This window comes from Podarcis liolepis (genome assembly GCF_965112155.1).
Source record: "Podarcis liolepis genome assembly, chromosome: Z".
Taxonomy (NCBI): domain Eukaryota; kingdom Metazoa; phylum Chordata; class Lepidosauria; order Squamata; family Lacertidae; genus Podarcis; species Podarcis liolepis.
In genome coordinates, this window is record NC_139570.1 from 36,000,158 (window position 1) to 36,024,247 (window position 24,090).

General features: G+C 43.6%; 1 protein-coding gene across 5 annotated transcripts in view; it reads right to left on the reverse strand.

Annotated features, from left to right (window-relative positions):
• SETX (senataxin) overlaps positions 1-23,246 on the reverse strand; it is a 51,736-nt gene extending 28,490 nt beyond the window's left edge. For 2 of the 5 annotated variants that reach the window (XM_083484929.1, XM_083484928.1), the window contains exons 1-8: positions 23,027-23,246; positions 18,239-18,416; positions 9,435-9,603; positions 8,646-8,755; positions 6,298-6,517; positions 5,184-5,303; positions 2,280-2,451; positions 422-512 (exon numbers count right to left, since the gene is read on the reverse strand). In XM_083484929.1, the coding sequence (XP_083341055.1) occupies positions 422-512; positions 2,280-2,451; positions 5,184-5,303; positions 6,298-6,517; positions 8,646-8,755; positions 9,435-9,603; positions 18,239-18,415 (1,059 nt within the window). In that variant the 5' untranslated portion in view covers position 18,416; positions 23,027-23,246. Of the gene's footprint in view, positions 1-421; positions 513-2,279; positions 2,452-3,727; positions 3,883-3,964; positions 4,475-5,183; positions 5,304-6,297; positions 6,518-8,645; positions 8,756-9,434; positions 9,604-18,238; positions 18,417-23,026 lie in introns of those variants that run through there. The other 3 variants (XM_083484931.1, XM_083484930.1, XM_083484932.1) reach the window with 3 other exon arrangements.
• Between the last annotated feature and the right edge of the window lie 844 nt (positions 23,247-24,090).

Sequence of the window (24,090 nt, forward strand, 5' to 3'; positions counted from 1 at the left end):
CATTCCGCTGCCGCCACCCCACCCCACCCCGCATATACAGATGCCATCCTCACATGATTTTACTATGACAGGAAAGGGGGTTTGTGGCGCTTCAGATGTTGCTGGACTCAAAATTCCATCAGCCTCAGCCAGGATGGCCAATGATCAGAGACGATGGGTGTTGTAGCCTAGCATCATCCAGAGTGCAACAGGTCTACATTGTTTTAATGAAAAAAACAAAGTTTTCAGGAGGCTGAATTCTGTTGCCAGTAAGAAACCACCCTTCAAACGAACACCAGGATCCAGCTTTTAAAATGAAAAGTGTTTGTTCTAGAGGACATATGTGGTTTGATTCTTCTCTCCAGCTATACTCTGGAGCTGCCCCCATAACCATATTTCAACCATGGAAGGAGACAATAAATTAGATCAACATGCAAGGTACCTTCTGTGGCTTTTCTAGGCGGTAGTCATACACCAGTTGGCTGCAGGTGACCATTTCATCTTCACAATCTGATAGCGGCACAGATCTATTTCTTTGAAAACATTAAGAAAGCAAAGCATTTAAACCAAAAGCTATTTATTTAAATGTGTAGTTTACATCATTCTTAAAGCTCACGACTGCTGGGGGGGGGGGGAAGAGAACAGAACAGAAGAATATGTAATCAAGGTCAATGTTATTTCCTCCTCTGACCCTGAGTCCCAAAGACTATGCAAATAATTATAGTGTTAAATTTGTCATAAAGAGTACTTAAATTGCTCTCAGACTTAAACTAACTGCCTTAGTGAAAGCTAATTCACTTAAGCCAGAGCGATCAGGATTTCACTCAGATTTAACTCTAAACCACAGATGGTTGAAAAGAAGAATCTCCATTTTTCTTCATCTTGTTTGAATCCACTTTGAGCCTTTAGGACTCTATATTATGTATCCAGCATATGTGTATGAAGATTAACTAAGCTCTTCTAGTAAGGAAAAAAACATTGTATTTAACTAAGAGGTTATTGTGCACCTGGTACACAAACTCTGAAGGAAAGTAAGCAGATAATCAGTATGGCAATAGTGAAAGGACTGCTAAGCATAGCAGCACTTATATTTAACCTGATAAATGAATCACAGATAATGGAAAACAGATGTTGATAAACAGCTAATAAGAGAAATTAATCAAAAACACCCTTAAAAAAGGTTACCCTTAAAAAAATGTATAGTAAGATGAGGAGGTTGAGATGCGCTAGACAGAAGAGCAAAAGGATCTCTGGTTGGTCTAGAATGGTGTCAATGAGTTGTAACTGTGATGGGAAAGTCTGCTGTAATCCTATGACTGGTAGAAATAACGTTTGAAAGCCCCAAAACACAGTCCTCTCCAGTATTTTTGAAGAGACTGACCCTACGTACATTTGTACTAATAAAGGCCTACTTTTCAACTGAAGCCTGTGTCTTTGGGGAGTTCAGTGGAGGGCAACCTCTGCTCAAACTCCTCTACTAATTTCTTCCCAGAGTTGGAACCCAGCTCAGCTGACTAGCTACAGCTTGGTTTGGTTGATTCCAATCTGGCACTAAAATTTCTTGTAGGTTTATGAAACATGGCTTATTTTAAGCTCTGTAGAAAGAAACTGGTTTGCTTGCTCATCTGTGAGACAATCTAAGGCACGTTGGAACAAACCATAGTTCACATACGCACCATGGATGCACCATGATTTGTAAATGCAGGAAAGACAACCTCACTAAGTCATAGGCTCCTTAGGTGGCTTTGGAAGAAATACCACAACATCCACAAAATGGGCATGAGCAACATAGCTCATCCAATGATGTTAGATGGAAACTGTTCCACTGACATATTTTCTGCAGGAACCACATTTCATAAAATTAGAAAGTGTCACAATACATGAACACAACACAAATCCAATCAAGAAACTCATGATTAAAATCAATGTAGTAGTTAACTTTTTACAGATAACCATCCCTACAAAGCACAATATATTTATAAAAACTAGTATTAGAACTAAAACAAAAAACAAAAACAAATTACAATTTAAACAGTGAGTGAGTTTTATTGGTAGGTATTTTAACTGGAACACTTGAAAATATTTTAAGCAAAGCCTTTAACTGATTTGCAGATAACATTTAAATTATATTAAATATGTTTAATCTTAATCCGGTGGTAACTAATATAGTTACATGTTGATGCACAATTCCCATCAGCCCCAGCCAGAACGGCCAATTGCTCAGCAAGAATTGAAGGATATCACACTGGCTTCCAAAATGCTGTATTATAAAAACTGTAATAAAAGGATAAAGGACTGACCTCTTGCACCTTTGGCGAATATTCTCTATTTCTTTATTATAACTCACGCTGTTGTTAATAGTTTGAAATGCCTCACTTGGATCAATGTGCTGCCCCCACACTTTGGACCCAAGCTTATCCAGGATCACCATGAAGCAGTGGAGTGCAGGCCAGAAGGGACTGTTACTTTCATCTGAAACAGACAAGTCAAAACACGCTGAGATGGGAAATAATATTTAGTCAATGAAAACACGTAAATTAAAAAATGAAAATGTTGAGTACATGGGGGGGGTGTAAAAACCCAGTATCAAGCAATACTGGAATTGCCATAAAATCAGTGAGCAAGTTTGTATTCAAATTATGTTTTACTCAGAGTAAACTTCAAATGAAATGAATGAACCTGGCTAAATTAAGGAACTGGCTTGATGCTGAATCCATGGGCAACCTGTAGTCCCTGCAAGTATTTCATGCTGCCTGCTGCAGCTGATCAACCGTCCTCTGGCAGCAAAATTTTGCTGCCTAGGGAGGTGGAATGCCCACATGTTTGGAACAGGAGAGCACTACTGTATTAAACTGAACTGAGGAGAGAGTGTTTCAACACCAAACTAGAACGTATTCAATTAGAGAAAATACTAAAAAGCAGTGTATGCGTGCAACCACACAGCCAATTATGCAAACTACGCCAGGGTGCATAGGATCCCCTCCACCCCCTGCAGAAACTGGACCTTCACTGGTGCTCCAATGTCACATTTCCATGCCCGGAGGGTGGGGATCCTCGGATAGGATGTACCAAAGCTGCTTGAACATTCCTCAGGTTCATTCCCAGGTAAGGAACTCAATCAATCAATACCCCGCCCATCTGGCTGGGCTTCCCCAGCCACTCTGGGCGGTTCCCAACAGAATATTAAAAATAAAACAAAACACCAAACATTTAAAACTTCCCTAAACAGGGCTGCCTTCAGATGTCTTCTAAAGGTTGGAAAGTAGTTTATTCCCTTGACATCTGATGGGAGAGCATTCCACAGGGTGGGTTCCACTACTGAGAAGGCCCTCTGCCTGGTTCCCTGTAACCTCAATTCTCACAGTGAGGGAAGCACCAGAAGGCCCTCAGAGCTGAACCTCAGTGAACCAATTCCAGCAAGACAATACTTTTTATTAAATTTGCTGCAGTAAAGGACAATCCCATAGAATAGTGGGTACTGTGCTAATCACAGGTTTCAAGACAGCTTTTATACTTCTCCATACACCGCTTACATGGCGCTAAGTATATAACCAGTTCCACATGGTCCATTCTACATCAGCCATGACATGACATGCTGGTCAAGATTTTCCTACAGGTCATTTTACATAATAACCCTTGACTGTCATTATACCCACTGTATCGAACATACAGAGGTACGGTGGGGAACTCAGCATTTAGTCATAGTCTCAAGTTGAAAGGTATAAAACCTTTGAGGACCTGGGCCTACCTGGGCCTGAGGAGTGACTATCCCCAGGTACTGAGAACAGATGGAAAAGGTGCCAAAACGGTTGAAGGACTGAAACAGTCCTTACTTTGGACACTCCCTTTGCCGCTGCTGCCGCCACCACCACCAGCTCCTGTGTTCTTGGGCACGGTTATCTATCTTTAGGATCTTCAACAGGTGGGCAAAACTCTCAGCAGAAAACAAGCGTGAGGCCCTATTTCCCGCCAAAACCTGAAGTACCTTGGGCACTGGAGGGCCAAGAAATGCCATCTGAGGGACTGGGACTAAACCAGCTCCTGCATCCTGGGCCAATGCCTGCCGGATTCACTGACAGAACTCAGTGTGGAGTGTTGTGCTGTCAATCACTAAATGACGGGGTGATGCAAGGCCCAGCAGCTGCTACAAAGCCTCAGCTTTCTCTGCTGGCTGTTCCTCTGCAGCCTCTGCTGGCTCCTGGGATGCAGTTCTTGGCAAGCTTGAGGGTACACCAAGGGAAACCACCCCACTGCTGTGGGTAGCCTCTGCTCCTCCGTCCTCCTCATCTGAGAAATTGGCCAAAAATGGAGGCTGCAAGCTCTCAGAGACGACTCATACCTTTTTGTTGTTGAATTCTGTAATTAAATGTGCCTCAAGGAAAGGAAAGCTTCTCCTCAAGCAGCAAACGGCAGCAGCATAGAGCTGTGACCTGGGCCTGCACAGTAGCAAGGCAGGAAGGAAAGGAAGCAATGCTGTCCCACTGAGGTAAGATCTGTCTAATCTACATATTCCTGCCTGTGGAGCAAGTGTGGAATGGGGGGGGGGGACAATCCATGTGAGGAGTCCCTCTCTGCTGCAGGAAAATGCCATTCAACACAACAGCGCTTATCAGCAACCAACAGTAAGAATAAAGGTCTGCAAACCTAATGACTTTATCAACTATGCTGAAAGAAGATATTACATTGCAGGTAAATGTGAGCCAAAGCACATGGGTGTGTGTGTGTAATGTTTTTAAACTGAATTTCTCATGTAGCAACCAAAACAGAAGTATTATGGATAAAGGAAGGCAGGTTACAGATATCAATGTATGCAATTTCAGTTGGATATAAGGTGCATCCAAACAGATTTCTGTTCCTCCTCAGAAGAAATGACACCTAATTCTCCAAAAAGAAACCCCCTAAAACCCATTTGGTGATATCAAACTTCAGTTAATAATCTAGACACCAATGAAATCAATGAACTTTCATTAACCAATGTGTCTAAACTATGACTTAGTTAGATCTCACCTAATAACTGCAAAACACATAAGAAAAACAAAACTTCAGTGACATTTGAGGCCTGTTTTTTATAAGCATAGAAACTAGTGATCAGCCATCATGCACTATAGCATTTTAACATTAAATAATTTATTTGACATACAAGTTTTATGGCTATTCATTTAATTTACTTTTATCACTGCCCTAAAAGATTATTAATTAATTACCATCCGAGTCTTTCTTAAGGGTGTTTATTATGCATTGCATAAAGTCGTTCTGTTTGTTTGGGCCAAGCAACAATGAATCCATGGCTTGCTCATCCAGCACCAGCAGCACCATACATATACCTACAACAATGAAAATTAGAAAGTTCAGAAACTGTCACTGGGCATTGCCTTAACTCCCAATCTTAATCCATAAACAAACTAAAACCTACTTAATGTAACTGTGCCTGCTTGCAGTCCTCTCAAATTTTAGACTGTTTGTGTCCTCCAGAGTTTGGGAACACACCATCCCTGGCAATAGGCCATATTGACTGGGGCTTAAGGAGGTGGAGTCCAGCAACATATGAGGAGCACCATGTTAGCTACCCCTGCTTTACATTACCCATCCCTTGGGATAGGAACCTACATTTTAGAATTTAGCAAGGTTGCACATACATGGATGGGATGGTTTAATTAAAAATAATGATATATACAACTGTTAAGCGCCACAAAGTCAATGATAAGGAAGCAAAGTTTTAATTCTAAATGGAACAGGAGGAAAAGGAGCCTGGCAACACCTTAAAGGAGGGTGGGCAAACCTGTGGCCCTTCACGTGTTATTGGTATACAACTCCCATCAGCCCCAGCTGGCATGTCAAAAAATAAGAGGATGAGAAACATACTCCAGAAACATCTGGAAGGCCAGAGATGAGCTGGGTGTGGGGAGAGAAGGCTAATAGGTTTATTGTGGCACCTGATTTCATGGATGAGGGCTGGAATACACCCCCTGGAGATAGATGCTGCCCCCGTCAATGTGAACTATTAGCTGGATAGATCAATGGTCAGTCAGCGTAAGGTAGCTTTGTGTGTGTGTGTGTGTGTGTGTGTGTGTGTGTTAGGGAGGGACAGAGGCAGAGGCTGTGTGTATGGTGGTCGCACCCACTTTCACCCCGTACCCGTTTTGGGAGCACTGCTAGCATGAGGCCCTCCGAGCATTCGTTATGAGCCAATGTTGCTCTTACCAAAAGGAGAAAAAAAGCTTAGCTATTCCTGCTGTACCCACAATGCTACCATGCCCAGTGGAATGGGGCATGCCAAATCCCTTTACCCTTCAGACCATCTCAGCTGCTTCTACTCACCTAGCCAGTAGTTTTTGTAACTGGTAATATCGTACAGGTGGTCAGGCAACAAGATGAGATTACCCTTCTCAACTGTTGTGGGGCTATAAACATAAGCGTTTTCAAAGAGGTTCAGCTCTATAACTCTGAGCAAGCAATTTAGCACTTCCTGTATGTCATAGTAATCGTCCCTGTCCACCTTTCCCAGACTCTTGGCTGTCATAATGGCCCATCGACGGATCTGTGGGTTTGAAGGGACATTATTAATTACTATGGTAAGGAATCAGAGCAGTCATTGTTATGGAAAGTGGAGCAGAAGCCAAGTTGGTGTGAAAGACAACTGTTACCAAGTCTAACCTAAAGGTTCACATTCCAAACCACACAGTGTAGATATGTTTCAGGGAAAACTTACTTGAAGGCCGTGGACATCTCCACAGCCTCCTCACTTACCAATCATCCCAGAAAATGAGGGACAGGGATATTTTAACAACCACCTATCAAAAACAAATAAAAAACCTGGGTGGAATCACTAAAAATAGAACTGTGTTAATAACAGCATAGAACAACTAGGATGTTACTTTAGGTTGAATCCAGTGTCAGTCCTATGCAGAGCAGGCCCATTGAAATTGATGGGCATGACTAACTTAGACTGTTAACATCAATGAATCTCTTCTAAGTAGAAGTTAGATACAAGTCTTTTTTTACACCTCACCCTTTAGCCAAAAGAGAATTCAGAGATACTTACAAAAGTTAAGTTTGTTTATTTCTTCTCACACAGGGTAGCCCCCCCAAGGGTCTTAACCAGGCAAAGATTTCTGTTGCCAGGCCCTCAGCCTGATGAAAAGAACAAGCTTCCTATAAAGGTTTGGCTGCCTCAATATTGCATTAATGCAATGTGCTCTATGTCGGGCTTTCCTTGTGCTGCTGTTAGTGCAGAATGGTGCATCATGGCTGCTGACAGGTGTGAGACCTTGTCAGCATATAACACACATGCTCACAGACCAACCTGTTGGTTTGTTACCAGGCCAAGTTCAAGGTGTTTCTATTAATATATAAAACACAAAACAGCTTGTTTGTTATTTCCTAGAACTATGAAGGAAAGCGTTGTTGGAACTGTTGTTTTCTCAAACTTGTTAATGTAATTTGAAAAATACAGATTTGTGTCAGGCTTTTGACAAGTCTTCCATTATATACTTGTGAAGAAGCTGATAAAATGTGGGCTGGACAAGGTAACAGTTAGGTGGATTTGCAGCAGGCTGAATAACTGAACTCAAAGAGTGCTCAATAATGGTTCCTCATCATTCTGGAAAGAAGTGACAAATAGGGTGTCACAGAGTTCTGTCCTGGGCTTGTTGTTCAATGTCTTTATAAATGAATTGGAAGAAAGAATTGAGGGGCTGCTCATCCAATTTGCAGATGACACCAAACTGGGAAGGGTAGTTAATGCCACTTAAAAAGAATCAAAATTCAAGAGGACCTTAACAGATTGGAGAACTGGGTCCAAACTTCCAAAATGAATTTCAGTAGGGACAAGTGTAAGGTTCTTCCTGCACTTTAGGCAGGAAGAACCAGCTGCATAAATATATGATGGAAGGACACCTGACTTGCTAGTGGTACATATCTAGGGGTCTTAGTAGACCACGAGTTTAACATGAGTCAGTACTGTGATTCAGCAGAACAAAGAGGGAATACTGATCTAGACTACATCAACAGTAGTGTAGTGTTCAATTCAAGGGAAGTACAGGCACAACTCTATTCTCCCTTAGTTAGACTACAACTGGAATATTGCGTCCAGTTCTGGGCACCACAATTTAAAAAGGATATTGACAAGCTGAAATGTATACAGAGGGCAACCAAGATGATCAAGGGTCTGGAAATCAAGCCTTATAAGGAGTGGTTGAAGTAGCTGGGTATGTTTAGCTTGGACAAGAGGAGACAGGAGAGATGATAGTCATATTCAAATATCTTAGGGGCTGTCATGTGGGAGCTGGAGCAAGCTTGTTTTCTCCTGCTTGGAGAACTTGTACCAATGACTTCAATTCACAAGAAATGAGATTCTGACTAAACATAAGGAAGAACTTTCTAGCAGTGAGAGCTGTTTGACAGTGGAAGAGACTCCCTTGGGAGTTGGTGGACTCTCCTTCCTTGGAGGTTTTTAAACAGATTGGATGTCCACCTGTCATGGATGCTTTAGCTGAAATTGCTGCATTGCAGGGGGTTGGACTTGGTGACGCTTGGAGTCCCTTCCAACTCTACAAGTCTATGCATAAGGACTTTCTTTCATTTGACCAATGGTTAAGGCAGCTTAATCCTACATTTAAGCCTGGGAAGCAAAACTGAAAATGTAGAAGAAAATTAAAGCAGCTCACCGTTTCATTAGGGTGTACCATGAGCAAATAGACACCTGGGTGTTTCCCAAGCACCTGGCAGGGGTAGTTGATTGCCTCCATTTTGCAAATAGCATCCACAAACAGCATGCCTACAATTCAAAAAAAGAGAACACAAAGTGTTAGGGCTGCTGGAATAACCATAATTTGAAGGGAAATGATCCTTGCATAAGATGAAAGCCATTTTCAAAGATTCATAGAACAGGAATGGACTCTGTGGAACCCTCTGCATAGTGTTCAGATCAACACTATGCAGAGGATTTTATCCTATAAAGCTTCTTAAGGGAGATACCTGTCTGGCATTTTCATGAAACATGCCTCCCCTCCACATACAAAGGAGAGATTTGGTAAACCTTCCATAGGCACCTTGTTACTATATGGCTGGGCCAAAACAAACCCACAGCTTGTCCTTCCAGCAAAGTTAATACTCAGGTTCCTGCAACAAAAAGAATTCTGCCCTCCTGTTCTTAGTAAACAGCAGGGATGCATGTCTTGAGGAAGTCAAGTGAGCAACACCACCCAGGCCACAATTTCTGATCACTTGTGATGGCAACAGAATATACATAATATAGTAATAAGAATTTTGTGTACAAGATTTTCTGAGGAGCGAAATAGTTCAAAAAAGCCCAGTCAACATACCACCTCCTGGCGTATCCTGAGAATGCAACCATTAAGTGATTTGTCACAACCTGTTTCAGTAGCTGCTTTCAAAATCTGTAGCTACTATGCAAGGGAGAACCAGATCAAGTTCAGGTGCCTCAAGATACTCACTGAGTCGTTTATGAAGCAACAGGTAGGGGTATTTCAGTATTTCCAACAATGGCACTCTAAGTTTTTTCTCGATGTCAGAATCCAGGCATTGCACCTTTCCCCCCTCATCACAGTTCAGCGATTTCTCAAAATGGGCAATAAGACGAGTGGTTTCAAGATTCCACAGGCTCTGTAATTAGAAAATAAATTAACTACAGAATTCTAGAACAGAGATTGCAGTAACTAACTCTGCTGCCCTAAAAAGATGCTAGCTGAAAATAGAATCTACAGATTATTATTTATTTTAAAACATTCCCACTCTTCATCCCAAAAGGGTCCCAGATCACCAGACATGGATGCAATGAAACACTTAAAAGATCTAAAAACAATTCCAAAGGAGAAACAGACTAGGAAAGATCTTTATTTAAAAGGCTTAAATGGGCAAGTAGTAGCAACCGGAAAGGATTTTATTTTTTTTAATGTATCACAAACAATGACTGCATTCCAGGATATGGAAGTATAACTCACAATGATATAGCATAAATGAAATCAAAACTACATTATGTAAAATTACATATCCTTGAGACAATTCTGCCCCTTGTCTTTCCAAGTAATGGAGAAAAAGAAAAAAATAACAGTTACCTATTCATAACAGGAGTTCAAGAAATAGATTTGTACAATCTCAGGTGTAAATTAGCATAAATCCGTCCAGTGTAGGAAACCCAGGAAAAATTAATCGGGTGAAAAACAGTAACTAAAAGTTAAAATATTTTTGTTTGCGCTTCACCAGAGAACAAAGGAAATAAAATGGAGAAGATGGCAATGGGCAAAGCTACTTGTCCTTGAGCTCTGTGGTCTGTTTTAATTTGTTTTTATTTTGAGCAGTTTTGAAGCCAGTTAGCCCAGCTGTTAATGCTAATAGCAACATACAGGCAAGGAACGTATCTGCACAGGCTGCAAAAAAGAAGAAGATAAAATTGCTATAAATTGTTGTGATTTGGACGTTTAATTTGAAATTAAGCTGGAATTTAGTTTGTTGGTGTCTCTGGCAACTTCTTTCTGACATGGATGTTAGGTCATATAAATTCAAAAGGTCAAAAGTTAAGTGAGTTTCAATGCAGGAGCACAACCTATTTTTTATTCCCCAGCAACCCAAAAACACATTTGTTCTCTATAACCTCAAATTCCTGACTGTCTAAAGACTGTCTCAAGATTTCCTATGTATTTTGAGGAGACTGGTGATGCTTAACAGGAATCACCTCAGCCATGTATCTTCTTGACACTGGGCTATTATTCCATAGCTGGTTCCATAGGTAAAGGTAAAGGTATCCCTGCCCATACGGGCCAGTCGCGTCCGACTCTAGGGTTGTGCGCCCATCTCACTTAAGAGGCCGGGGGCCAGCGCTGTCCAGAGACACTTCCGGGTCACGTGGCCAGCGTGACGAAGCTGCTCTGGCGAGCCAGCACCAGCGCAGCACACGGAAACGCCGTTTACCTTCCCACTATAAAGCGGTACCTATTTATCTACTTGCACTTAGGTGTGCTTTCGAACTGCTAGGTGGGCAGGAGCTGGGACCGAAAGACGGGAGCTCACCCCGCCGTGGGGATTCAAACCGCCGACCATACGATCGGCAAGTCCTAGGCACTGAGGTTTTACCCACAGCGCCACCCGCGTCCCTAGCTGGTTCCATAGCTGAGCCAAAAGCCTAGCCCCCCTATCCTGTATTTTCCCACATCTGAAAACTGAGGCTGAGAGAAATCAGGAGGGACAGCCCTGTATGTAAACCAAGTTTCTAAACTCAGCTTTTGCCCATTCCTACCATGTGTCTCCATGATTCCTTATAAACCTTTGCTTCCCTCACCCCCAAATACATGTGGATTCCACCCCAAAGAGGTCCAGACTGAGGGCCTGCAGATCAGGGCTAGAGCAGCTGCTTTGCATGCAGAAGGTTCCAGGTTCAATCCCCAGTGGCATCTCCAGGCAGGGCTGGGAGAAACTCCCTGTCTAAAACCCTGGAGAGCAGCTGCTGGTTGGTGTACACAATACTGAGCTACAGAGACCAGTGATCCAACTGGTAGCTGCAGGGGAGATTTTTTAATTAAGAAAATAGATTTAAAAGTTATGGGAGCACATAAATGTTGCAAATGGAGGGTCAAAGCAGGCTGGAGCTCAGGATTAGCAAATAGTGTTGTACATTGATTGTATTCAGAAGCAAGCCAAAACATATCCTTGGCCATTTTTAGTTTTCAGCCACACTTGAATTATCAATGACTGTTTATATTTCTCCACTGTGCTGTGCCAGTTTTCAGAAAAGATTATATGGCTCTGTTTCCGGAAGGTCAGGGCAAAAGATAACAGGTCATTTTATAAGTCGGGGCCACTGACAAGGCTAAGTAATGCTGAAAGGATGTGTAAGTTTTAAGTCACGCAGAAAAGGAAGCAATACAACAGAAATGCAAAATGCTGGCAGATACAAGAAATACAAAAACTGCATCAATAACCCTCAATGCCTTATGGCACCTAAAGACCAAGAAATTTGTTGTTTAAAAAAGGTAAAGGTACCCCGGCCCGTACGGGCCAGTCATGTCCGACTCTAGGGTTGCGCGCTCATCTCGCTTAAGAGGCTGAGAGCCGGCACCGTCCGAAGACACTTCCGGGTCACGTGGCCAGCGTGACGAAGCTGCAGCTGGCGAGCCAGCACCAGCGCAGCACACGGAAACGCTGTTTACCTTCCCGCTATAAAGCGGTACCTGTTTATCTACTTGCACTTAGGGGTGCTTTCAAACTGCTAGGTGGGCAGGAGCTGGGACCGAATGACGGGAGCTCACCCCGCCGCGGGGATTCGAACCGCCGACCTTACGATCAGCAAGTCCTAAGCACTGAGGTTTTACCCACAGCGCCACCCGCGTCCCTTGAATTTGTTGTTTAGGCTGCAATAAATTAACATGGCAACCTCTCTGGAAATCGTCTATTACATGAGAAAGAAAAATCCAAGCACATAAAAACAAATCTACAGTGCAACCGCATTTGGGATACTGTGCACAGTTCTGGTTGTCTCAGCTCAAATTCTCATACTGCGGAGTTGGAATATGCTCAGACAGTGACAACTAAAGTGATCAAGGTGATGGAGCAATTCCCTTATGAAGAAAGGATGCAAAATTTGGGACTTTTTAGTTTAGAGAAAAGATGGCAGAAGTATATAAAATTATGCATAGCATAAAAAAGAGGGGGGGGGGGAATGCAAGAAGAGAGCTGAAGCCCCAGATATGAAAAGAGGTGGTAAAAGAACACCTAGCTACTTTAAATGAATTCAGACTCCCAGGGCCCAATGAGCTGCACCCACGGTGGAGGAGGGCAAATATTGTCACCATCTTCAAAAAGGGGGAAAAATACTGACCAGTCAGTAACTACCAACCAGACAGCTTGACATTGATTCCAATAAAGGCCTTTGAACAGATAATTTAACAGCCAGTCTGTGAACAGTTAAAAAAGAATGCTGTGATTACCAAGACCAGCATTAGTTTCTTAAGAACAAGTCATGCCAGACGAATCTCTCTTATTTTAATAGAGGTACAAGCTTGGAGGATTAATAGAATGCTCTTGATGTAGTGTATCTTGCTTTCTGTAAAGCTTTTGACAAAGTGTCACATAATATTCTTGTGGAGAAGCTAGTAAAATATGGGGTAGATGGGGTAACTGTTAGGTGGATTTGTAGCTGATTAATTGACCAAATCCAAAGAGTACTTACTCAAGGTTCCTTCTATTCCTGGAAAAAAGTGACAAGTGGGGTGCCGAAGGGTTCTCTCCTGGAACAGTTGCTCAATATATTTATAAATGGCTTGAATTGAGGGCATGCTTATTCAATTTGCAGGTGACACCAAACTGGGAGGGGTAGCTAATGCCACAAAATACAGTATCCTGCTGCCACCCTCTGGAATCATAGTCAAAACACCTCCTCAACGTAGTTTAACAAAAGAGATGAGAAATAAGCTCACTGGAAATAGTAGTACACTGGTCAACCTCTTATATATGAAACAATACTTTTATGAATATGGAGGAAAGACTAGACTTTCAGCGAACAGATTTAAAAAGAAATAAATTCTGTCAGGAGTACACAGTATTAAAAAGGCACTAAAACAATCTCTTTTAAAGGCATCTACCCCCTCCTATTCTAAATTATATACCTTATAATCCCCCAAAAGATATCCACAATTATTAGAAAACTTACCTATACCCTCACTAACTCATGAGAAAACCTTTTTTAGATAGCCCCATTTCCCTAGAAGAAATTGACAATGTTCTTAAAAAACTGAAACCACATAAAGCCCCAGGACCTGGTGGCTTCACTACTAAGCTCTTGAGCTTTATAAACAATTTAAAGAAACATTATCATCATATATGGTCCTCTTATTTAATGACCTAATGAGAGGAGCACCTATCAACAAAATATGGTACCACACCAAGATTATAGCTATCCCAAAACCATTTAAAGACCACCAAAAAATAGAATCTTTTTAGCCAATCTTTCTGATTATGAAATTTTTACATGAGTGCTAGTCAACAGGATTAAGACATTGTTACACAAACTAATAGCCCCAGACTAAGCCCGAGACCAAGCTGGTTTTGTCCTCCATTGAAACATCACCGGACCTATCAAAAAGCTGTCTACATAGTAGACAGACAACCTTCCCACTGGTAGTAATGGCCTCAAACATCCTCAAGGCCTTTGAATGTCTGAAATGTGACTACTTGCAGGCAGTCCTTTCTAAAATGCAATTTGGCCCCAAATTCATACAAATTTTGAAACAAATATACTCTGAAGCTTCCACTACAGTAGAAATAAATAATATAAATTCATCCTTAGTGGGGATTCAAAGAACAATGCAAGGCTGTCCAATTTCTCCCTTTTCTGTTCATCCTAGCTTTAGAACCATTAGCTATATACTTCAGAACAACACCAGGTGTCAAGGAAGTCCTAATTGGAAAACAAAACTATACGACTGGACTATTTGCTGATGATTTAATGATAATGACACCTGACCTTGAAGACAGGAGCAGCAATATTTTGAAAGCTTCACAGCTTTGCAACACAATCAGGTCTGCATGTTAAATTCTCAAAATCTGAAGATTTATGCTTCAGTGTACCACCCAACCAAAAAGCTTTCACAAAACTCACATGCATTAGATAGACTCTCTCACACAAAGCTTAGCTATTTAGGAATAATTAAAACAAGAAACCTTAACAGACTCTATTGACAAAATATCCTCCTGTGGATATCTGTGGACAATTCAGAATTTGACAAAAACACACACAATAGAATAAACCCCATTTTATCCTAGACAAATTAGAAATGGTAAAAATGGAGATTCTACCAAAACTGCCATTTCTATTCCAATCACTAACCCACTTGGATCTCACTCAAGAAAAGTGCAAAAAAAACACCAAACCAGAATAAATGCCAAACTCCCTGTAGAAGGAGGCAGGGGCATCCCAAACTTGATACTGTATTTTATTGCTAACCATGTAAAACATGCCATCCCTTTTATTTTAGATGATACCTCAAAACAATGGCATCAATTTGTAGGGTTGCCGTATGCCCAGGAAATCCTATAAATGTCCTCTTTTGGGGGGCCTACATCCCCATCAAGGGAGATTTTTACAAGTTACAGCAATTGTCCAGGTTTCGGGGGGTTGGTTTTATTTTATTGTATTTACTTTTTTGTGCACGGAGGCTTGGGTTTATGTTTGGGCTCTCGCGTGGTTGGTCTGGACTCTGGTTTGTGCTCAGTCTCTGGTGCAGATGGTCTGAGCTCAGTTTCAGGCTCTGGCTGTGGCAGCCTGGGCTCTGGCTTGTGCTCTGGGGTCTGGCACAGACAACCTGGGCTGTTTCTGGTTCGGCTCTGGAGCGGGCAGCTTAGGCTCAGGTTTGGGCTCTGGCCCAAAAGTTCATATTTGATCCACACAAACCATTCTTAATGCATGGAAAGAGAAGGCAGGACTCCTAACTCCAGCACTGTCCCCTCTGGCAGCCCTTGCCTCCCACCCACAATTTCACAACACTTCTCGACAATTTTATGTGGCCAGATAGAGAGCAGAAGGTCTATACCAGTTATGTGACTTTTGTAACAGAAATACAGTGGTACCTCTGGTTGCGAACGGGATCCGTTCTGGAGGCCCGTTCACAACATGAATAGAATGCAACCCACACCGGCATGTCTGCGCATGCGAGGGTTGCGATTTGCCGCTTCTGCACATGTGCGTGACGTCATTTTGCGCGTCTGCACATGCGCAAGTGGCAAAACCTGGAGATAACCCTCTCCAGTACTTCTGGGTCACTGCAGGATGCAACCTGAAAAAACGTATCATGAAGCAAACGTAATATGAGGTATGACTGTATACCACCATCAGACCAAGAAATACGGACTAAATAAGTACACTTACAATTTAAATTTAAATGTAATCATCTTCACTTTGAACTCCCCCTCCCAAATTCGTCAATACAGTCATACCTTGGATTGAATGTGCTTCAGGTTGAGCGCTTTTGGGTTGTGTTCCGCGGCGACCCAGAAGTAACGGAGCGCATTACTTCTGCATTTCGCCACTCATGTATGCGCAGACACTCAAAATGACATCACATGCATGCGCAAAAGCGGCAAAACGTGACCCGCGCAGATGCGCTATCACGTCTTACGCTCTGTTCAGGATGCGAACGGGGCTCCAGAACGGATCCCGTTCGCATCCCAAGGAACCACTGTACACCAAAACTTTTTATTGTTTCATTGATAATGTAAAAGTAGCATGATACTTGCCGTATTTTTCGCTCCATAAGACACACTTTTTCCCTCCTAAAAAGTAAGGGGAAATGTGTGTGCGTCTTATGGGGTGAATGCAGGCAGGAGGCTCTGCTCAGCGCTCCCTTTAAAGAGCTGCACGGAGCGTGTGTACAGCTTTTGGGGGCTTTTCCCCGAGGAGGGAGGAGGGATTGACGGGCTGCCCTCTGTCCCTTCCCACACCTCCTGGAAAAGCCAGCAAGAGCCGCTGCCAGGCTCTGCTCAACGCTCCCTTGTAAGGGCTCCCTTTCGTCCCTCCTCCCGCTTTGCTCGGAAGCCAGCAGAACAAGAGGCGCTGCGCAGCTCTCGCTCTTGCTCTGCTGGCTTCAGCGAGAGCTGCGCAGCTTGCTCTGCTGGCTTCTCAGCGAAGAGGGAGGAGGGACGGAAGGGTTTAAAGCAAGAAAAGCGAGAGCCGCTTACATGCTCTGCACAGAATATTTTTTTCCTTGCTTTTCTCCTCTAAAAACTAGGTGCGTCTTATGGTCAGGAGCGTCTTATGGAGCGAAAAATACGGTGATCTAAGCACAACCGCATGGGCTCCTGATTGGATGTTTGGCAATACAATGTTAAATATTTTTTAACTCTACTCTGTACTGTTTCCCCTTTGCTTTTGTTTTAACTAATTCACGAACCAATAAACTATACACTGACCACTAATGATGAATCATATGTTGTAGATATTACTGCACATTATGCTATTTTTGTGATAAACAAATGACATGTGATGACTTTGTCTATTTATATGCATCATGTATTATTCCAAAGCCTAGTAAAAAGTTATTCAAAAAAGAAGAGCAAAAAAGAGTGACATGTCAGAATGTAATGAGCAAAAACTCTTCCTAAGGGTTCAATATGTGGGATGTTAGCATCCAAAATGCATATCTAAAGGGTTAATTGCAAGAGCTGTAGCACTCTATGACAGTTAGTAGAACAGTCCTAACTGTTACAGCATCAGGTATGTTATGTTGTGCTACTGTCTGCCTTGATTAGTTAGTCTGTGGCAGTGTAACCTATGTAAGCTGTATTAGCAATTTAAGAAACATCCACCTGCATTGTATATTTTAATCTGCAACGGCAAGTACACTAATGTAAAAATTATTTGTTATTTAAACTTTAAAAGAAAGCGTCTTGCATAGTTTTTATAGGAGAGAAAAGAGAACTAATTAAAGGGTCAAAAGACCCAGGGCTGTCTTCCGTATATACCATAAATGGGAACTAGAGTTTAATTACAACAGGATACAAAAGTATAAAACAGAAGGACACAACAGAGGTAAGAAAAAATCTGGGTGGGGGGGTGTACCCTCCCAAGTCTGCAGCTGGTAAAAACACTTGTATAGACTTTGTTAGATCATTCTCTGTGCAATTCAGATTTTGAGTTACACCAAAGGAAAGAGACAAAACAAGCAGTGAACACCACCTGAAAGTCTAAACAGCAACGGTTAATCTGAAATTTGTTTTCAGAACTAGAGGAACAAAGGACTTTATTTTTAAGGACATAGAAACAGAGCAACAAGGCAAAGAAAGGGATTTGCAGACCACTTTTATTTTACACAAAGAAAGACTCAGTTCCAAAGTAAATCAACTGCAGATAATTTACTTTCATAGTTGCTGCAGCCACCTTGTGAATTCAACTTCAAAACCCCTACAGTGGATTGTATTCGATCTGAGCTGGTCCCCGTTAAATTAATGGGCATGAGTGACTAACTTAGAGCTGAAAGCAGTGTTTAGCATTTGGAAGATAGATAGAGATTTGTTTGGCAGCCCCAACATTTTGTTGTTGGCGCTTTAAAGTGCTGCTCATCACATAGGGCAGCGGGAAATGAGTCACCTGACAACATCACCGCCCATCTCTCCCACCAGGTGAATTGCGCTCCCCATCTCTAAACCAATAACTACTGGTCTTCTGCCTACCTAAATCTGCTTTGACTGTCTCTGTCATCTGTTAACCCCAACACAGCCAGGATATGGTGGCCTATAAATGAAAGCAAATTACCTCATGTAAGCATGGCAAGTCATCCTTCACTTTATGATACTCATCCACACACTCCAAACAGTAACAAAGGTCTTCGTTGGCTGCAGCAAGTCTTTCTGGAGACAGTGAAGAATTGGCATAGTTCTTTAAGGTGGTGATAACCGAATCAATAGGGGTGCACCAACAGCACGTCTCCATTCTGCAGATAAACACAAAAATAAGAGAAATTATTGTTTTAATTATTTAAAAACATGAACACAGAAGTGACCTGAGCGAAGTTCAGTAACACAGAAAGTTGCCTTATACCAAGCCTGGCATAAGAACATAAATGAGCTTGCCAAATCAGCCCAACAGGGGGCAATTCCAAGCCCTACTTGGAAATGCTGGGGACTGAACCTTGTACTGTCTGCATGCAAAGTGGGTGCAGCTCCATCACTGAGCTACAGCCCCTCCTGAGTTACCTCAGGGGGAAGCTCCCCTATACAGGTTCACATCTGTACATACAATAACTATCAATATTTTGTGACTGAATGACTTAATGTGCCAATGTAACTTTTACCAACACACACTCCCCACATACATCTATCTCCCAGCTTCCTGCCTGACAAGGCAGCACAACATAGGTTGTGTTAAAGCATAAATATTTGCCATAAATAGATGGCTCCCTGCGTCAGAGTTGTGGTTGGTTTTCAGAAATGGGGAAGAGATAAGCACTCTGGTGACCATCACGGTGGCCCTGAACTAAAGATGCTTAAGAATGGTACATCAGCTGTTTATTTTGCCAAACGTTAATATGTAAATTGATTTGATGGTATTCATTCAGTCATGACCATTATGCACCCCCAAAAAAAAAAAACCCATCCAGGGCCAAAATGAGCAAGGAATCTGCCAACACTTGAGAAGAAATGCACAACTCTGTGCTGGCAACCTATTGTGCTCCCAGGACAAACCAGGCAGTCTCACACCCTAGTTTGCGCTCAGGAGGAATATTAACACTTTTATTAATATTTGCCAAGGCCTTTGCAATGCAATTTAAGGAAATTTTACAATGAATATTAACTGCTATTATGTCCAGTAGTTTGGTTAATGTTTTCGCTCCAAAGCTTCCTTTTGGGGAGGAGAAGCAGCTTATAAATTTGGAGTGATAAATCAACTGCACAAGATCACAAGTGAAGGGGTGCCCAAACTTCAGCTTTAGTTATGGAACCTTAATACACAAACTGTTCACTGCTTCTTGGATAATCTTAAAGGTAAAGGTACCCCTGCCCGTACAGGCCAGTTGTGTCTGACTCTAGGGTTGCGCGCTCATCTCGCTTAAGAGGCCGGGAGCCGGCGCCATCCGAAGACACTTCCAGGTCACGTGGCCAGCGTGACGAAGCTGCAGCTGGCGAGCCAGCACCAGCGCAGCACACAGAAACGCCGTTTACCTTTCCGCTAAAAAGCGGTACCTATTTATCTACTTGCACTTAGGGGTGCTTTCGAACTGCTAAGTGGGTAGGAGCTGGGACCGAATGACGGGAGCTCACCCCGCCGCAGGGATTCGAACCGCCGACCTTACGATCAGCAAGTCCTAAGCACTGAGGTTTTACCCACAGCGCCACCCGCATCCCTTTGGATAATCTTGCTTTAAGGCAATTAAAATTTCCCCACAATAAAATACAAATGTCTACCCCAAATACACATTAAAGCAGATGAGCCAAATTTGTTACTTTGGTTTCTTCCCATTTGCTTTCACTCTGCCAAATTCATTTTTTTCTTTGCTTACTCACAAGATTACTTCCTAATACTACTGTCCCTGACTCACTTTTTTCCTGTTCTTTGTAACCTGCTACCTCCCAATACATTTATTTTACAGGCATACCACACAAATCAACAAGGTGGCAGTCACATCTGTAAAACAGCATAAAAGCAAGCACCTGTAGAGTGATATGCCGTAACAAAGGAACTGAGTGATAAAATTATGAATTTGGCTATGTTCAATGCAGGCATTTGAAACAAAGCGCTAATGGTTCATCCTAATTATCAGGGAATTCCACAGCCTAGGTGCAGGGACACTACAACTACACCTTTCATGCATTGCCATTATTTAAACAGCAGAATTCTTATCCCAAGCCATAACTCTGTATTTGCATCTCCTTTTGACTTCCTTACTCTTCCTTATGGGTAGGTATTTTTTAAGACTAAGTGTATGGGCATGATTCGTTCTTTTTAATCTATGGTTACCAGAATTTTTTCAGTGAATCCGGGGACACTTTTTTGAAGCTGAGTAGCAACAGGGAGTCAGTAGTGGGGATGGTGAGGCAAAAGACCCTGGGTCCAAGCACACATGCATATTGTATCAAGGAGCAAAGCCTTTCTTTCGCACCCTGTGAAACATAAATGCACAGGGGTTTTTTTTAAAAAACTGGGCAACGGCGCGCCACCCACCTGTGACACCTGAGCCTTCCTTAATCTCCTGCCCCTTTCCCCCTTTGTTTGGGGGAGGCTCAGGAGTCACGGGCAGGCGGCTGTTGCCCAGGAGGGGCACAAGGCACATGATTTCCCTGCCAGGCAATGTGCAAAGCCCTTCTTTCGCACCCTGTGAAGCATAAATGCGCAGAGTGTTTTTTAAAAACTTGGCAACGGCCAACCACAACTCCCGACCCTCCCCCGATCAGTCAGAACAAAGGGGGCAGGGGGAAGGGGATCTGTACCACCTGACGTCCCTGGTTCCACTTTGGCAGTGGCAGCAGCAGCCTCAGCAGCCCAGAGCCAGCCTGGTAGCGCAGTTGGCTCTGGCTGGCTTCAGGAGCTGCTTGCTGCCCGCTGCCATGGCACCCACCATTTTTCCTCTCCGGAAGTCCCCATATGATGTGTTGCGCACAATACACATCATATGGGGACTTCCAGCGAGGAAAAATGGTGGGCGCCATGGCTGCGGGCAGCAAGCAGCTCCTGAAGCCAGCCAGAGCCAACTGCGCTACCAGGCTGGCTCCAGGCTGCTGAGGCTGCCGCTGCCACATTTTCCGGGGACAGATTTGCAAATCTGGGGACATTCCAGGGACAGAATTTGTCCGGGGACAGATTTGAAAATCCGGGGACTGTCAGGGGACATCTGGTAACCCTATTTAAATCATCATCCAATGTTTAGATTTTAGGCACTTTATAAATCGTTACGAAGTTATAATTGATAGATAAACTCAACTTTTGCAGAACACATCAGCATAGGAGCATAGAAACCTGCCACATACCATGACAAGACCATTGGTCCATCAGCAGCAACTCACCAGGGTTTCAGACAGGACACTTCCCCAGCTTTACCTGGGGATGCTGAGGATTGAACCTGGGACCTTCTGAATGCAAAGCAGTTGCTCTGCCACAGTGCTACTGTACTGGCAAACTGGCCAAGGTTTTCTTGATTCAAGTAGGCAATAAAGGACACCAAGCTTGTTTCTTAAATGGATTTTATTCAGAGAATGAGGAATGTAAAGAGCAAAGGAAAGCAGATAAACTCTTTCAGTAGCCTGAGACTCCCCTCTGGATGGCAAAATGGTCAGATCCTGACAGCAGAGGTGCAGCACTTGGACACACTACAGCTGTATTTTTCTGTGGATTTTCTGCAAGGACAGAACTCTTGTCTCACCTCATCCCCATTCTTGGAACGCATTAATTACCTGTTCCCTGAGTTAATCCTCCCGTGGCCTTGACAATATTTCAGCTGTCTTACAAAGCAGGCAGTGATAATATCTGCATGACTAGATACCCCACTACCCATGTATATGGGGAGGCACCCACTGCCAGATGGGTTCTGTTGAGAGATTCAGCATAGGCTTACCTAAGGAGTCAACAGCTCAACATTCTCAGGCAGTACCCAACAAAACAAGAAGAACCCACCAACAACATATGAATCAATATGGCTAACAACCCAACAATCCCCCCCATGCCCGCAGGCAAACAAATCTCACTGCAGCCCGCTAAAGACAACCAGCCATGCCTGCCCTCCACCTCTCTCAGTACCAAGGAAATTAAATGGATAGAAAGGGAAACGACCCAAGCGACGCTGACATAAAAACCACACACAAAGACCAAGCATTACCATGCCCAACCCACCCCACCCCCTCTCCCCCCCTCTTCTTCCCCAACTTTATTCTGCATACAAAATTAATGTCTCACTTCAAATGTAAAAAAAGCCTACAGCCTGAAAAAAACAATGCATGTACTTTTGCAAACCAAAACAATATTTAACTTTTAAAAAATGTTATTTAAAAAAACATTAGACTGTACTAAACTGTACCGTTGGCATAGAATTGCTACAAATTGCCACAAAGAACAATGCTACAAATGTATAATGTGTATCTCTTCAGGGGCTAAAGTTACTTCACGTATAAGGAAAGAGGGGCTACATACAGCTACACAAATAATTCCGGGAACCCCCCGCGTCTTCTTCCAAAGCCCGGTAAGCAGCCCTCCACCTTGCCGTCTGCGCAGCGGCAGCGACCCCAAGAATTCCCGTCTTTTAGAGACTTCGCGGAAACGCGAGGAACCCCCCGGAACCGACCCTAAGTGTAACATGCGAATTACACGCACATTTCACGGGGACTCTCCCCTGACAGTGGGGGGAAAGGGATGCAGCAAAGGCACTTTCTAACATGCAGAACTGGAGGGACAGAGAGATGTTGCGGGGGGTACCTGAAGCGGGGAATAGCCGTGCCAGCCCCGCAACCATAAGCAACTGTTGAGTTGCTGTATTACTCCTTGTCCTCCTCCCCACACCTTCGCCGCAGCCCCTCATAAGCCTCCCACACACCGCCAGCCCCTCGCCTCACTCACCTCCTGCTCCGGACAGGTGCCCGTGAGGCAACGTGGCTGCCACAGCCGGCCCGTAGGCGCGGACAACCTTGCTGCCTCCGGCTCTCGCTCTCTCGTTCTCTCCGTTCGCTCAAGCTGTTCCGCCAGGCACTGACCCCGCCCACCACGCGACGGAAGCCTCTCGCTCCAGCGAAAGAGACCAAGCCGGCATCCGAGCCTCCTTTTTCTACTCTTGGCCCCGCCTCCCTGGCTCCGCCCACAGTAGTAGATAAGTAAATGAGAGGCAAGAGCACAAACGCGCGTGCTCAAAAAGTCTTTTCCCCGCTCTCCCGCCACCCTAGAGTTAGGAAAAGCTGTAGAGTCGCCTCAGGCTCCGTTTGCCGCTCTTCTCCCCTCCCGCAACCCTAGAGTTAGGAAAAGCAGTAGAGTCGCCTCAGACTCGGCTTGCCGCTCTTCTGCTTCATTACTCATTTTGCATAGACTTATAAAACATTAGGCGGGTCATTCTCACTGCCGGAGACGATGCGTCCGATATAGATATACACATATATAGTTAGCACACACGCACAAAAACTCTTCGCTCGCCTCCGCACGCACGGCGCCTGCGCGCCCTGCGAAGGTTGCGCCAAATGAAAGGGAGGCGGGAACGCAGGACCTTAGGCCGGTGCTGATTGGACGGCAGAGTTTCTCGCGTCACCAGGAGAAAAGGAAAACAAAACTCCACGTGCTGCCTTGAACTTACAGCGAAATTCTAGTTGCGCCTGTATTTTTTAAATTGTTTCTGATCGCTCATTGATTTGGCTGCACTCTTCGTTTTAAAAGGGCGCAGTTCGTTTGCATGTGCTTTATTGTGCTTATTTCTCTCTGCTGTGTAACGCTATTACAGAGACAGACGCAACAACAACCCTGTGAAGTGGGCTGAGGCTTCGAGAAAGAGAAGCTAACCGGCTCAAATACCACACGCAGTGATCACCGTAGCTTAGCAGACGCTTGAGCCTTGGCCTCTTACCTGGGTCCGCTTTCTAACATCACCCTTTATCTAAAGAGCTCTGGGTATGTCACACACATCGCTCTGCTTAAAATAG